This window comes from Notolepis coatsorum, assembly GCF_963971535.1.
Source record: "Notolepis coatsorum genome assembly, chromosome: 2".
Classification (NCBI taxonomy): domain Eukaryota; kingdom Metazoa; phylum Chordata; class Actinopteri; order Aulopiformes; family Paralepididae; genus Notolepis; species Notolepis coatsorum.
In genome coordinates, this window is record NC_140166.1 from 42,269,324 (window position 1) to 42,284,017 (window position 14,694).

The following is a 14,694-nucleotide window of genomic DNA, read 5'->3' on the forward strand; positions in this document are numbered from 1 at the left end:
CTCTCATCCACATTCATTCATTTGACCCCCCCGCAATCTCCTCCCTGATTTCAGAATCCCGGAAGTGTTGCGGTGGTCTATCATTGAAGTGGGTCCTGGCATTTAACCATGTTTCCCCATGTTAACACTTTCGATGCCGGCCGTGTTTTCCTTTTTACCCCCTTGAATGCCGCCACCCACTTCAATGTTAGCGTTAAAAACGCATAATCTATGTTTTAAATTATGGCTATGTGTCTAATCTGCCCGTCGCTTATCAATGACTTGTTTGCAGTCAACATTGTTTTTTTTTTTTTTTTTTTTTTATATAATAATCGGTTCATATCCTTTTTATAGCATTTCGAAAAGCTATCGTTCTCTAGAAATTTTCCGGAAAATAGAAAGATTCCCCCATAAACGGCATTTATTGGAATATTCTCGAATACACTAGACACGTTGTCATTTGTCGGCCTATTTATGAATCGTTTTCAAATACACGCTAGATTATCGATAGTATATGTGTACTTATGCAGGCTATAGAAGCGAGCTGAGAAATCGATTCTCTCATTTCCTCAACATCACACACACACACACACACACACACATACATACGGGACACGCTGTTATCTCAGTGAATACAGCTCTGATTATCCTAAAACTGGTAACATAGACTCCTTACCTTAGATCAGATGTTCTCCAAAAAGATTATTCCAATTCCTGATCGCCATTCCAAATATCGATCGCGTTTATTGATTGAAATATGCTGTAAAATATATATTCCACGCTGCTTTCCAACTCGCGATCACTTCCCTCATCATCAGATCCCTCGCCAGCATAATGGAGCCAGTTGGCTCCCCCCACACAGATCCACCAGTATAATCAAATGGCCTGCAGTTACACAGGGATAGACGATAGGGGGCGGTATTTTCCCATTAAAACGACAATTCGCGTCGTCGGCACTCAACGGGGGGCATGATAAGACGACAATACACGTCGCTGGCACTCAAAGTGTTAATGGCCGGGCACTGAAAGTGTTAAGGGGAGACCACCCCCCTAGATAGGGAAGGAACAAAAATAAAGGATGAAATCATTTGCAAACATCTTAATTGTTTAGAATAGTCAAAAAAAGAAACATTTTTATTACAATCTTTTTGGTCGCATAATTTTATTACCCAAAAAGGGGCGTTGTCTATTCAAAATGGCCCCTTTTTGCATGTTACCCCAAACAAAATTTAGAAAAAATGGATATATAGATATTTATGGTTTTTCATGTTACTACATTAAATACCAAACTGTTTGCTAGAGGATTTTTTGATATGCCACCCGAACAGGAATTTATGACCTTTTATGACCCCCTAGTCATAAAAAAATCTAATTTCTGCATACATTTTTTGTATAAAATTTTCTAAAAACCTGGATGAGTGATATATCAAAAAATCCTCTAGCAAAAAGTTTTGATATATGGATAGGAGGAAACGTGGCCAGTTTGGTGTGTGGAGGTACTAGAGAAATTGAGATTTTTTTTTTTTTTTTTTTTTTTTTTAATTTTTTTTTATTATTGCAAAACAAAACTTATTAAAAGTCAGTACTCAACACACAATGTATAATGAAACTTTCAGTAAAGGTGGTTAAAATATATGCAAGTACAGAAACAGGATAAAACAAAAATAGTCAATAATAACATTTTAACCGTATACCGTGTATATCCAGCGAAGTTACAATTATATAAATGTTAGTATATAATATACCCCGAATACCTATTTTCTAAAACCCTACACACATATGCTCCAGCTCAAATCCCCCCCTCCCGGACCCCCTCTTGGATAGTACCTACACTATCCCTCACTCCTAACCAGACATCACCATTATAGGCTAGCTTTTATTCTCTCCACCACTTCTAACCACATTAACATTTTGGATTCATTGAGCCCTAGAATTCTTGCTGTTGATATTTCTTGATATATCACATCAAGGTATGTAAGAAACCACACTTTCCGGCACATTTTTTCCGGTTGAAACCAACGTGATGCAATCAGTTTTTTAGCTACTGTGATACCCGATAAAACCAATCTTTTTAGTTGTGGGTTCACTGCAAACTCAAAAACATCATTCAATAGCAATACCGCGGGGTGTACAGGTATATTCCAAAATACGAGTATTGATAATTGTTGGGACACATCTTCCCAGAATGTCTTAACTGGTGGGCAGTCCCAATACATGTGCATAAATGTTCCTTCGTCCCCATTTGTACATTGGGAGCATTTGGAGTTTTGTATAAGCCCCATTTTGCACAGCCTTATAGGAGTCAAGTATGTCCTGTGAATATAGTTCAGATTGATTTGTTGATGATCCGGGTTCCTTGATGTAAGTCGGACATTTGCCCAGGCTCCTTGCCAATCAAAGTCATTTTCCAGGTCTGGTATATCCCTCCTCCAGACATTGTCTAGTTGAAGGGTTTCGTACGAGGACGTTAGTAATTGTGAATAAAAACCTGATACAAAACCTCCCAATGTATTTCTGTCATAGAAAAATTTGTGGTATCTGTGGTGTTCAATTGGTATGTGTAATGGAACACCGTGGGATCTCATACAAAGTTTTAACTGTATGTAAAAAAGCCATGTGGACTCGGTGAGGTTAAACTTTATGCATATTTCGACATAACTACAGAGGCCCTTGTTATTAAAAATATCCCCTAATGAGTGTATGCCTCTTTCTTCCCATACAGGGAATCTTATAGGTCGTTTTCCCATTAAGAGAGCATTGTTATTGAATATGGGAGTGTGATTATGCCATACTTGATTGTTAGGAAATTTCCTTTGAGTTTCCCGCCATGTCCTGATTGCATGGGTTATTATTGGGCCAAATTCTCGCTCACAATGCTTGATTGAAAGTTTAGTGTATGCTATGTCTTTCAATCTCTGTGGGGCTACTATGTTTTCTTCTAATTTTCTCCAAGATACCAAAGCCTCGGGGTCAAACCATATCTTCTTCAATGGTCTTAATGTGAAGGCATTAAAATATTGTAAAAAATCTGGGACTGCCATGCCACCGTCTGCTTTACTTCTCTGTGCGGTGGATCTTTTTATGCGAGGTGGTTTGTTATTCCAAATAAATTTGTATGTGGAGGTTTGTAATCTTTTCCAGTAGCCCTCTGGAGGAGGTAACGGAAGCATTGAGCTGAAGAAATTGATTCTTGGTAATACATCCATCTTAACTATTGATACCCTTGCCTGTACTGAGTTTTTAAGTTTTGCCCACCTGTCCAGGTCGTCCTTGATTTTGTTCTGTATTTTTGTGTAATTGTGCTTCACCGTTTGTCTTATGGTGGGGAATATTTCTACTCCCAAGCATCTGAAATGTTTTACCATCGGTATCGCACCTGGGAGGGTTATATCTTTTTTTGCAGGGGTGTTAAGTGGAAGGAAAGCCGACTTCGGCCAATTTATCTTAAATCCCGATAAATCACCAAAGTTCTCAATCAACTTGAGCAGATGAGGCAATGTGGTGTTGGGGTTTTGCATGAACAATATTACGTCGTCCGCATATAAACTAATTTTTTGTTGTGTGCCCTTGATTACGATTGGTTCTATGGATTGGGATTGTCTTATATATTGTGCTAAAGGCTCTAATGATAAATTGAATAGTCCGGGACTAAGAGGGCAACCCTGTCTGGCAGAGCGTGATACCGGAAAGATTTTGGAGATGATTGTGCCTGTTGTAATCATGGCCGATGGGTCCTTGTATAGTACTTTAATCATATCAATGAAACCTTTTCCTAACCCCATCCTTTCCAATACTGCCCATAGAAACGACCATTCCAACCTGTCAAATGCTTTCATAGCATCCAGGGATAGTATCGCCTTAGGTGTGATGTCCTCTTTGTCTGTATCTAGTACGTGCAGTATTCGCCTTATGTTATCATTGATCAGGCGACCTTTTATGAAGCCTGTTTGGTCCGTATGAACTAAAGACGTCATATGCTTTTGCAATCTGATGGCTAATATCTTAGAGTACAGTTTGACATCGGTTCCGAGGAGGCTTAAAGGACGGTAACTACCGCATTCAGTGGGGTCTTTGTCTTTTTTGTGAAGAACTGAAATGAGTGCGGTATTTTGGTGTTCGTTGAAGCTTCCCTCTTTGACTGAGTATAAGATCATATTTAGTAATAAGGGTCCAAATATGTCCCAGCAAGAAATGTACATTTCTGATGGGATACCGTCAATTCCCGGAGCTTTGCCGTTTTTCATTCCGGATATGGCCTTCTTGAGTTCTTCTAATGTGATCGGTACTTCTAACTGTTTAGCGTCTTCATCTGTAAGTTTAGGGAGAGTAATTTGATTAAGATATGCGTCTAATTTGTCTTGATCAAAGGTCGTTTCTGAGTTATATAAATCGGAGTAGAATTCTTTGAATGTATCGTTTATTATTTTGGGTTCTGTTACTAGAGCTTGTTGTTTCCTAATGGCAGTTATATCTGCAAATTTTGCATTAATTCTTAGTCGCATGGCTAAAAGGTGACTAGGTTTAGAACCTTGGAAGTACTGCTGTTGTCTAGTGCTGCGTATTTGCAATTCCGATTTTTGTCTGTACATTGCTTTGATCTCGGTCTTTAGAATGTTAACTTGGTTATCTAGTCTAGTAGAGTTGTTGTATTTTAAAGAATTAAAAAGCGTTGAGTAAAGCGTTTCCATTTCAGACAGTTTTGTGTTTTGATTTTTGCGCAATATGGAGGTAAATCTATCCGAGAAATCCTTGATCATACTCTTTACCGACATCCATAATATTCTGGGATCTTGCACCGAGTTAGCATTAACTTGTAGGAATACTGTGAGAGCTTCTTTAATTTGTGTAATGAATTCCTTGTTGTTAAGCAGCATCGAATTAAAACGCCATCTTGGGGCCCGGGTAGATAATGTACCAAATGTTGCTTTCAGGATTAAGTAGCAGTGATCTGATAGCGCATTGGGTGTCATTTCCACTTCGTATTTATCAAATATTCTCGGGGATGCAAAGACGTAATCAATTCTGGATAGTGTGTTGTGTCTCGCCGAACGACAGGAGTACTTGCGGGTCATGGGGTTAAGTGAACGCCATAAATCAGTTACTCCTGTTGATTTCGACCAATCTTTTAATGCTTTAGATGAATTCTTTTGTTCGCTGGAGAAGGAAAGGTAAGTTTTGTCCATCCTTGGGTTCCAAATGGCATTAAAATCCGCACCTATTATGTATGAGTACTCGGGATGGTTTAACATTTCTCCTGTTAGTGAAGTGAAGAAACCCACTTCGTACAAATTCGGGGCATATACCGCTGCCAATGCAATTTTCCTGTTATTGTGTATAATCCTAGCTATAGTTATGCGCCCCTCAGCATCCGACCATACCCCTTTCAATTCGATATTTAATTTGCGTCTGACGACTATGGCTACCCCTCTAGTTCTCGTAGCAAAAGAAGAGTGACCAATATTATGGTATATGTTATCCGCTAACGTATTTATGTCTCCCTCTAAAATGTGCGTTTCGCTTAATAGTGCCACGTCCACATGTTCTTTTTTCATCAGTGTAAGCACGCTTTTGCGCTTGTGTTGTTTGTTTATCCCACCGGTGTTCCATACCATTATATTCAAACTAGCCATAGTCTATGCATGTTTTCGTGTAGTTTTTGGTAATGTTTCTGGAGTATGAAGCTACAATAGATGCACATCCAATTAATGAGGTCCCGTTGAGAGCTGAGCTTAAAAACATATATATATACAAATAAAAATCCCCTATTTTCCCCTCTCCCAGAAAGTCGAACATGCCTGTGTTCCAAGAACACATCCTCCGCGATTGACTTTCTCCCATGGTCCACCGGATTGCCCAACCTGAGCATTGTAATCCTAATTTTCCTATGCTCATTGCCATAGGATCTAACATTTCCATTCTATTGCAATAGAATGTCGCTTTTGGTCTTGCACCTTCCCTTACTGTAATGAAGTATTGTGATAAATAACCTAAAGATAAAAATAAAAAATAAAATAAAAAGAGAATAAACCTTTATCGACATATTCCTTTGAACCCTCCACCAACGTGTGAGGAAAAAAAAAAAAGGAAAAGATTGTAGATCAGTATTGACACTTAATGTGAAGAACATTGGAAAAGAATAATGTAAGTTACAATATATTTAAAAAATATATAGTAATATTGACACCTTAATGTGAGGAACATTGGAAAAGAACAATGTAAGTTAAATTATATTTAAAAAATATAGGGTGATGAGAAGAAAAAATTTAATAAAATAAAAATCAATGGAAAGATATAGATAATGAATAAGAGATAAATAATTATCTAGAGATTCTTTGTTTTATGTGCAATACAAACTCATAAAATCTCATTTTGAGAAAAACACCTTTAAAGTTTTATATTGTCTGTAAATCAGGCTATGTACAGTATGATGTATCAGCACACCATTTGGCACAAAGAAGCAGGATATAGATATGAATAAAGGTGGAAAGTTTGGTGTGTGTAGATGCTAGGGAAATGGTACATGTCTACCCTTTGGGAAAACACCTTCAAACACCTTCAAAGTTCTGTATTGTAAAATGCCATACATTTTTTTTAAACCGCCATTTAAAAACACAAAACCCAATCAAACCATTAGTAATAGATAACCTAAACACTAACAATTATCAAATCTCTTAACTTTGAATATACCTGTACACCCCTCTGTATTACTGCTGAATGATGTCTTTGAGTGTGCAGTACATCCATGGGCGGCGGGTGTATAAGGCTGGGGCAGGCTGTGCCTTCCCAGACCAGTCGACACATTATTTTTATTTATTTATAAAAAAAAAAGAAAAAAAAAATGTGCCTTTATTTTTTTTTCCCTGTGTACCTGTGTGTGTGTGGGGGGGCTGGGGTCCGTCAATGGATAGGTGTGATGACACTTAACATTCCAGACGGCCTGAATACACTGAAGACTGGCAGGAGCACTCATTCAAGGGTACTATGACTATGCTTGCACCTCATGGTACCAAAGCACCTCAAAGGCACACTAAGGAGAATAGGCTGGTTTTCAACACAGTTAAAATTTTCAGGAACACTGTCTTTTCATCTCAACCTGTTTTCTTATACAAACAAATTGTCAGATGCAGTCAGGTTCATTCTTATTTTACTAGGTCAGCTGATAATGGACAGATTATGTTACCACGTCCAAAATCAAATGCTTTAAAGAGGACTGTTGTTTATCGTGCCATCAATCATTGGAATAACTGCCCAATGAACACAAGTAAATTGAATAGTAAAGTGTCTTTCAAATACCACCTGAGAATGCACTACTTAAATATGTGAGCAAAATATTCTGATTCTAATGATGTCTACAATGTTTTACTGTTTTTAGATTATCATTGTTAATTGTGATTGTCATATGTATCTCATGTTGTTATGTTTTGTGTTTTGTGTTGTCTTTCTGTGTGGACCCCAGGAAGACTAGCTCTGGGGTCGGCCGACCGTCAATAGGTGGACACTTAACATTCCAGACGGCCCTGCAGGCAGGAGCCCCCACCCACCCCCACTTCAAAACATTGTTAAAAAATAACTTGTCAACAACATCCCTGCAGAACTCTAACACCATATGCTTGCCTGTACCTAATATGTAGAATTATTGTTTGTTTGTACATTGTCTGTACATGTCGCCCCGACGGAGGTGTCAATGGGTAGGTGTGGTGACACAGTTGACATTCCAGACCGCATCCAGTACTGTCTGTACCAATCACATCGCACGCACCCGTTTGTATAAACATCTGAATTCGAATGCACTCGCCAGTTGGTTCCATGTCACAGCACACAGCAACGGCTGCACAAATGCAAAATGGATATACGTAATTTTTTCAAGACAAAGGAGCAAGAAAAAGATAACAGTAATTCAGAAGATCGCATCCGTGAAGCCACAGCGAGCCCTGCCCCTGGGCATAACACCGTGACCCGATCACCTGAGGCTTCAGGTAATCCACCCCACACTGATTTGGGAGAAAAAAACACTGGCCCCTCTCAGCCAGTCCTGCCAGAATATCCTAAAACATATTTTGGGAAACAGAAACGTTCCTTTTCATCGAACTTCTTTAAAAGGTATAAGTTTCTAGAGTACAGCAAAGAAGAAGATGCTGTGTTCTGTTTCGCCTGGAGAGACTGTCAACTCTGAGTCTGCTTCACATTGAAAGTGATCTGACACGCACACTTGGAGTAGAAGAGATCATTGCTGCCTACGATGCCAAGACAAAACGTCGCATATTGCTGCATTAAGGTAAGACTGATTGATTGAAATCATATTGAATGCCTTAATTTGAACACATAATTTGCACTACAGTATATCTAACGAAAGGGGATAGGCTCGCTGTAGTCTAGTGTGTGTGTGTGTATAAATTCAGGACCATGGACAGTAATTAATTTGTGTCACCGCTCCCCCCCCCATTCTCGCCCCATTACAGCAACACAGACGAAAGACGAGAAGAGAGACATCAGACTGGCGAAGAGAACGCGCAGCCCGTTACTGATTTAATTTGCAAATAAAATGTGCAATATTGACTGCAACTGCAACTACTGATATTATTAGTATTTCATAATAACCTACATGTCTGGTCTTAAAGGAAGGAGGAAAGTAAAAGTCACTTTAAGCAAGGAACAGATGTGGTTCATCTTGGAAAGTTTATTTAGATAAGTATAATGACGGAGTTAAAATTATATATTGTATAATAGTGTATATAGGAACCAGTGCCGTCTTAGGAATTTAGCATGTCTATTTTTATCATGCACATTATGTCTTCTTAATACCGTTTTTATTTTATTATTGTATTTTGCACAATCGATGACCACCCGCATTTCACATGACATTTCCCTGAATAAACCTCTTGATTCTCTAATAAATGTCCTTGAATTTGAAACAAACCTTGTTGTGTTGTTATTATATATCCTTTCTAATACTATTGCAATTGTATAGTTAGTTCATATTTCATGATCAGTGAACCGTTAATCATATTGGATGTCGCATTTATCTGCATTAAGGTAAGACAATGGTTAATATATTATTGGATGCCTTCATTTGAACACTTAATTTGCACTATATATAAATGAGTGGGGCTCGCTGTAGTATAGCCTAGTAGTGTGTGTGTGTATATGAAATCAGAACCCCTGGACAGTTTGCGACCAAAAATAAAAGGGGGCGTTCCTTTTAGAGCCTACCCTGCCCTAAAGCGCACGCGCCGCCTATGAGTACATCCACAGCTAAAGAGATTGGTTTTATCTGGTATCACAGTGGCTAAAAAGCTGATAGCATCACGATGGTTTCAACCGGAAAAAATGTGCCGGAAGGTCTGGATTCTTACATATCTCTATGTGATTTATCAAGAAATATCTACAGCAAGAATTTTGGGTCTCAATGAATCCAAAATGTCAATGTGGTTAGAAGTGGTGGAGAGAATAAAAGCTAGCTTATAATGGTAGTGTCTGGTTAGGAGCGAGGGATAATGGAGGTACTATCCAAGGAGGGGTCCGGGAGGGGGGGGTTCGAGCTGGAGCATATGTGTGTAGGGTTTTAGATAACAGGTATTAGGGGTATATCCTGTATAAGACATTGGTATAATTGGTAATTTCGTTGGATATACACTGTATACGGTAAAATATTATTATATATTTTTTTTGCTTTCTGTTTCTGTGCTTGCATGTCATTTTAGCCATCTTAATTGTTAGTTTCATTATGCATTGTGTGTTGAGTACTGACTTTTAATAATTTTGTTTTGCAATAATAAAAAAAAAAGAAAAAAAGATAACCTAAACACATGCCTGATAACTGAACATAATACCATAATAATAATAATGATGTAGTAGTAGTAACAGTTTAGTAACAAACAACACAACCGATTACTGTACCCCCTAATAGGCAAAGAAAATATTTGAATAGATATCACTACGAAACTTTCCCAGTTTGTTATGTACATATAAACTAAGAAAAAATATATTGCAAGTTTTCTGAATTTTATGTTTATATATGCAAATGAGGCACTTCCCCATTCGATATGTGCACATTTATGGATGCAATCATGCTAAATGAAGCAAAATAAGCAACAAGTTTTCTTGTCACTAGTTTGAAAGAAGACATGTAAAGGGGCAACATTATACAAAAATCTCAAAATTGCCCCAAAATCAGGAAAGTTTTGTTTTAGGTGGGTGGTCTTCCCTTAAACAGTACTCTATATTTGTATATCTTGTATGTCATAAATGTCTGGATGTAACAGTACTGTATATCTGTATGTCGTGTATGTCATAAATGTCATGATATATATCTGTATGTTGTAACTTGTGTATGTCATGAATGTCATGATGAATTGAAAATGGGGGACCCTGATGTAAACAAGACGAAAGTCTTTCTCTGTTCTGCATCCCCTTAACAATTGTGTGTATTGACTATTGAGCTGTACTGTATTGTACCCATTCTGCAATCTGTTAAATAAAGTTTTCAAGGGCGGCCGGGTAGCGCAACGTCTGTCTACCACCACAGAGCCAGTGAGATCGAATCCGGCTGTGGTGCCTCCGGCTTGGCCGACCGTCCATACGAACACAATTGGCAGTGTTAGCGGGTGGGAAGCCGGCGTGGGTGGGTCCTGGTCGTTGTAAACAGCGACTCCTACAGTTCGGTCGGGGCGCCTGCACAGCAAGGGAAGGATCTGGGAGAGGTGGTGTGACCTTCCACACGTTACACTCTCCCAGTGAGAGTCCACGCTGCCAGGTGAAAAGAAGCGGTGGGCTGGCTACACATGTGTCGGAGGAAGCATGCGATAGTCTCCGCCCTCCCAGACCGACGGTAGGGGGTAGAGTGCGCAGCGACCAGGAAGGGGATTGGGAATTGGCATAACGACTAACATTGGGATGGGAGAAAGACGGAAAAAGAAGGGGGGAAAAGATAATAAAAAAATAAATAAAAGTTTCCAATCAATCGATCAGAAACACTGATGTCAGTGGCCGTCAGTGGGTTGGCACCTTCAAGTGCCGCAGGCCTAAACAAGCACTCGACGATGAGACATTTGCATGGAGAGACCATGTGGGCAGCAGAAAGTTAACTTAGCAAGTACTAGTGTTGTCAAAAATATCGAAATATCGATACATATCGATACTGAATATTTAAAATGGTTTCGATACTCATTTCCCGAAGTATCGATACTTTCTGCAGTACCGATACCAGCTGGCTTGCTCCTGCAAGTTGTTGACAGACTGACGCGCTGCCAGAGCACGCTTGCCCTTCCGCCTCCTCCTCAGAGACTGGCAACAGACACAAGCTGCTGCAGCCTCCTCCCCCTCACAGCCGGGAGCCCTGTCTTCAGTTTGTAAACAAAGCTATTATTAGCTAACGTTAGCTGTCGTTCCTCCGTTAGCTTATGCTAGCTAGCTGGCCACATTTATAATTACTTCATGGAAACGGAGTAACGTCAAGCCGAGCCCACCCACACTACACCAGTACACTCATGAACTCGACACAACTACCCCGTTTCCAACGTTAGGTCGAGCGGAGCCCATCCTACACTAGTACACGCATGAACTCGACACAACGTTACCCCGCCTCCATGAAGTGTCCAATTAGCAGCAATGTTGTTGAAAATGTAACGTTAATAAATGCTCCGAGCATAGCTCCGGAGAAATCTCCCTCTCTCTCTCTCTCTCTCAAGTACCCTTGTTTTCGGGTCATAACTAGAAAGGTGCGCTCGGTAGACCTCAAATCTCCAGCAGCCACTCTCTCTTTCTCTCTCTCTCTCTCTCTGATCTAAAGATAAACAAAGGGTTTTAAAAGGGTTATATTTATCTTCTCTTATAGTACCAGAGAGAAGCTGAGGAGAATCAACCAGCAACAAAAGATAAATTTGTTTAAAAAAAATACATATATATATATATATTATATATATATATTTTTTTTGGTATCGAAATGGTATCGAAGTATCGATACTTTTCAAGGTATCGTATCGAAGTCGAAATTCCAGTATCGTGACAACACTAGCAAGTACACAGGAATGCAAACACAGGAAATCATCAGACCCACAGTAGTCCACTCTAGATTTAGAGGAGGCATGGTTTCTCTCACCACGGCGTCTGGCTTCCAGTCGGTCACAGGCGGTACCGGCTCAATGGGTGCACCCTCTCTCAGCAAATCACAGCTCAGGAGCTCCACTCCTAGACCAGTAGACAGGAAAAAAATAATCCATTTTATAACTTTGTTTTAGCGTTAATGTTGAGCACCACAGCTTCCCAATTAAGTGTTTATCTCGACTGACCTGGGAGGTGCTTGCTGATTATGTGTGCCGTCTCGGTAGCCCTGGCCATCGTGGAGTGGACCATGACATCATACTTCAGTCCCAATGCCGCCAGTCTCTGGCCTGTAAACTCTGCCTGTTCCCGACCTGCCGGGTGATATATAGAACATTATAGTGAAATTACTTCATCCATAGGAATCATTTGGCATCATGTAAACACAACACACACAAGTCAAGTGAGTTGTAGTACTGGATAACCACAACTAGCAGTCAGACCTATCCCAAGCTCCGGCCCTCTTTTCTTGATCCTCCAATCACAGCTGTTGAAAAATGCGGCTACATGGATACTAACTAAAACTAGGAAATTTGATCACATCACACCAGTTTTGGCCGCCTTACACTGGCTTCCTATTCAAGCCAGATCCGACTTTAACGTGCTACTCCTCACCTACAAAATGTTCAATGGGCTTGGACCGCTCTATCTATCCGATCCCATCTCTCGATACTCGCCCGCTCGTGCTCTGCACTCACAAAATGCGGGGCTTCTATAGATTCCTAGGGTTAAAAAGAAATCCGCCGGCCACAGAGCCTTTGTCTACCGCGCTCCCTACCTGTGGAACAAATTACCTGCCGTCGTCAGGGGCGCCTGCTCTGTCAAAGCTTTTAAATCCCTGCTTAAGACCCATCTTTTCTCTCTCTCCTTCAACCTATCCTGATCTCACCTGGTCAGGGACTGACCCTTAGATTAATCTGTCTAGTTTAGTTAGGATGTCTATTTGCTCCCATGTCTGCAGAAGAACCTTTTTAACCTCTGTCTCCGTCTCAACCGGTCCCATGGAACAGCTTCATACCGCCTTCGGTCTGGCCTGCAGCGCTGAACCTTACCTGCTTTTCCCTGACCAATTTTGAGTGGTTTCTCCTCCCCCCGGGGCATACGGCCCTGAGCTATTGTCTTTGCAGTAGTTCTTAGTTCTTCTATCTATTACTTAATTTCACAATTTTCTTATATACTTTGATTCTACTGTCACCACCATGTATGCATATGCTCACTACATGTATTTATTGCTCCATCTCAGCCCACTACAAACATGGGAACTCTCTAACCCCTGTTGCATGCACTTATCTGTGTTTGATTACGCATATGAGTGCATGCTTACCAACTGTTCGCCTGTTTTATTGCAACACTACTATCACTGACATCTAAGAAGGGAGATCCCCCCCTTGAACGGCCCTTCTAAGGTTTCTCTCCTCCACATTGCCTGTGGTGCATTTTTTCCTATAGCTAGGTTTTAGTGAGTTTTTCCATACCTTCACATGGGGTATGTCTGGGAGTGTTGCATTTATTTATTTTAAATTTTTTGGACTTCATGGTGTTTTTTTTTGTTCTTGATTTATTGTGATGTTTCTTCTTGACTTGTTTAACACTTTGGCGACCAGAGTCTTGCGCCAATTTATAGGCCAGAGGACCGAGCGTTGTCAACAAACCGATGTACTTTCTAACAGCTATATATATACTTTATAGTATTGCTATCTGTCCATTCTCATTGTCACTTGAGTGCATAAACCGTGCCTTCATAATGGCTTAAAGAAAATAAAAATCCATCGGTTGGTTGTCATTTTATAGCGCCGTGAATATAAGGTTTATCGCAGTTTTCGCCTAGTCTTTTTTCTGGGGAGCTAGATAATAGGCTAAAGGCTAGTCACGTTATATCAAACGCCATTTCTGCTGTATATATACGAATGAAATAAAACAAACTGCGTAGAATCCGGACTATTACAGAGCATCTATGGATGAAATGGAGGCGGCGGGCGATAACTGGATCAAAGATGGAGGGTGTTCGTTTGGAACCGAGGCTCATATGAAACGCCCACAGACAGTAAAAAAAATCTTTTTCAATCGCCCTCAATGATACTGCAGTGGAGGGATGGTGCCCCTAAGCGGATCTGGCCGGTATTGCATGTTTCGAAAATCAAATATGTGGGTAGGTCCTGCAAGTCGATCGCGGACGTTAATAGCGTTATTAATATGGAATAAAACAATAACAACTTGCCACGAGTTAACTCGTGGCTCTGGTCCACAACGCATGGCACCGAAACACGAGTTAACTCGTGGCTGGTCCCTATAGTGTTGAATGAATGAATGAAAACGTTATTTAACAGATTGCAGAATGGGTACAATACAGTACAGCTCAATACACACAATTGTTAACACTTTGATCGCCATGGTTAAATTCATAATTAACCATCCCTAGCCAGCTCTATTTGTCTATGGAGAAGTTCCCCTTCTTTGCAGGGCTATAACTTTTTAAATTCTATTGCTAAATTGACATTATTATGGCCCATTCAATGTCCTATATCCATTGTTCAGGGTGTAGCAACGTTATACTTTTTCATTCACATATTCATACTAAAATATGGTCTAAAGCAGGGGTCAGCAACCTTTTTGACA

At 40.1% G+C, this 14,694-nt stretch overlaps 1 protein-coding gene across 2 annotated transcripts in view; it reads right to left on the minus strand.

Moving 5' to 3' along the window:
- The window catches only part of pgam5 (PGAM family member 5, serine/threonine protein phosphatase, mitochondrial), a 33,475-nt gene that overhangs the window by 8,919 nt on the left and 9,862 nt on the right, over positions 1-14,694 (minus strand). Inside the window, exons 4-5 of one of the 2 annotated variants that reach the window (XM_084307305.1) lie at positions 12,267-12,392; positions 12,077-12,165 (exon numbers count right to left, since the gene is read on the minus strand). In XM_084307305.1, coding sequence (XP_084163431.1) covers positions 12,077-12,165; positions 12,267-12,392 — 215 coding nt within the window. Of the gene's footprint in view, positions 1-12,076; positions 12,169-12,263; positions 12,393-14,694 lie in introns of both variants that reach the window. The other variant, XM_084307304.1, reaches the window with a different exon arrangement.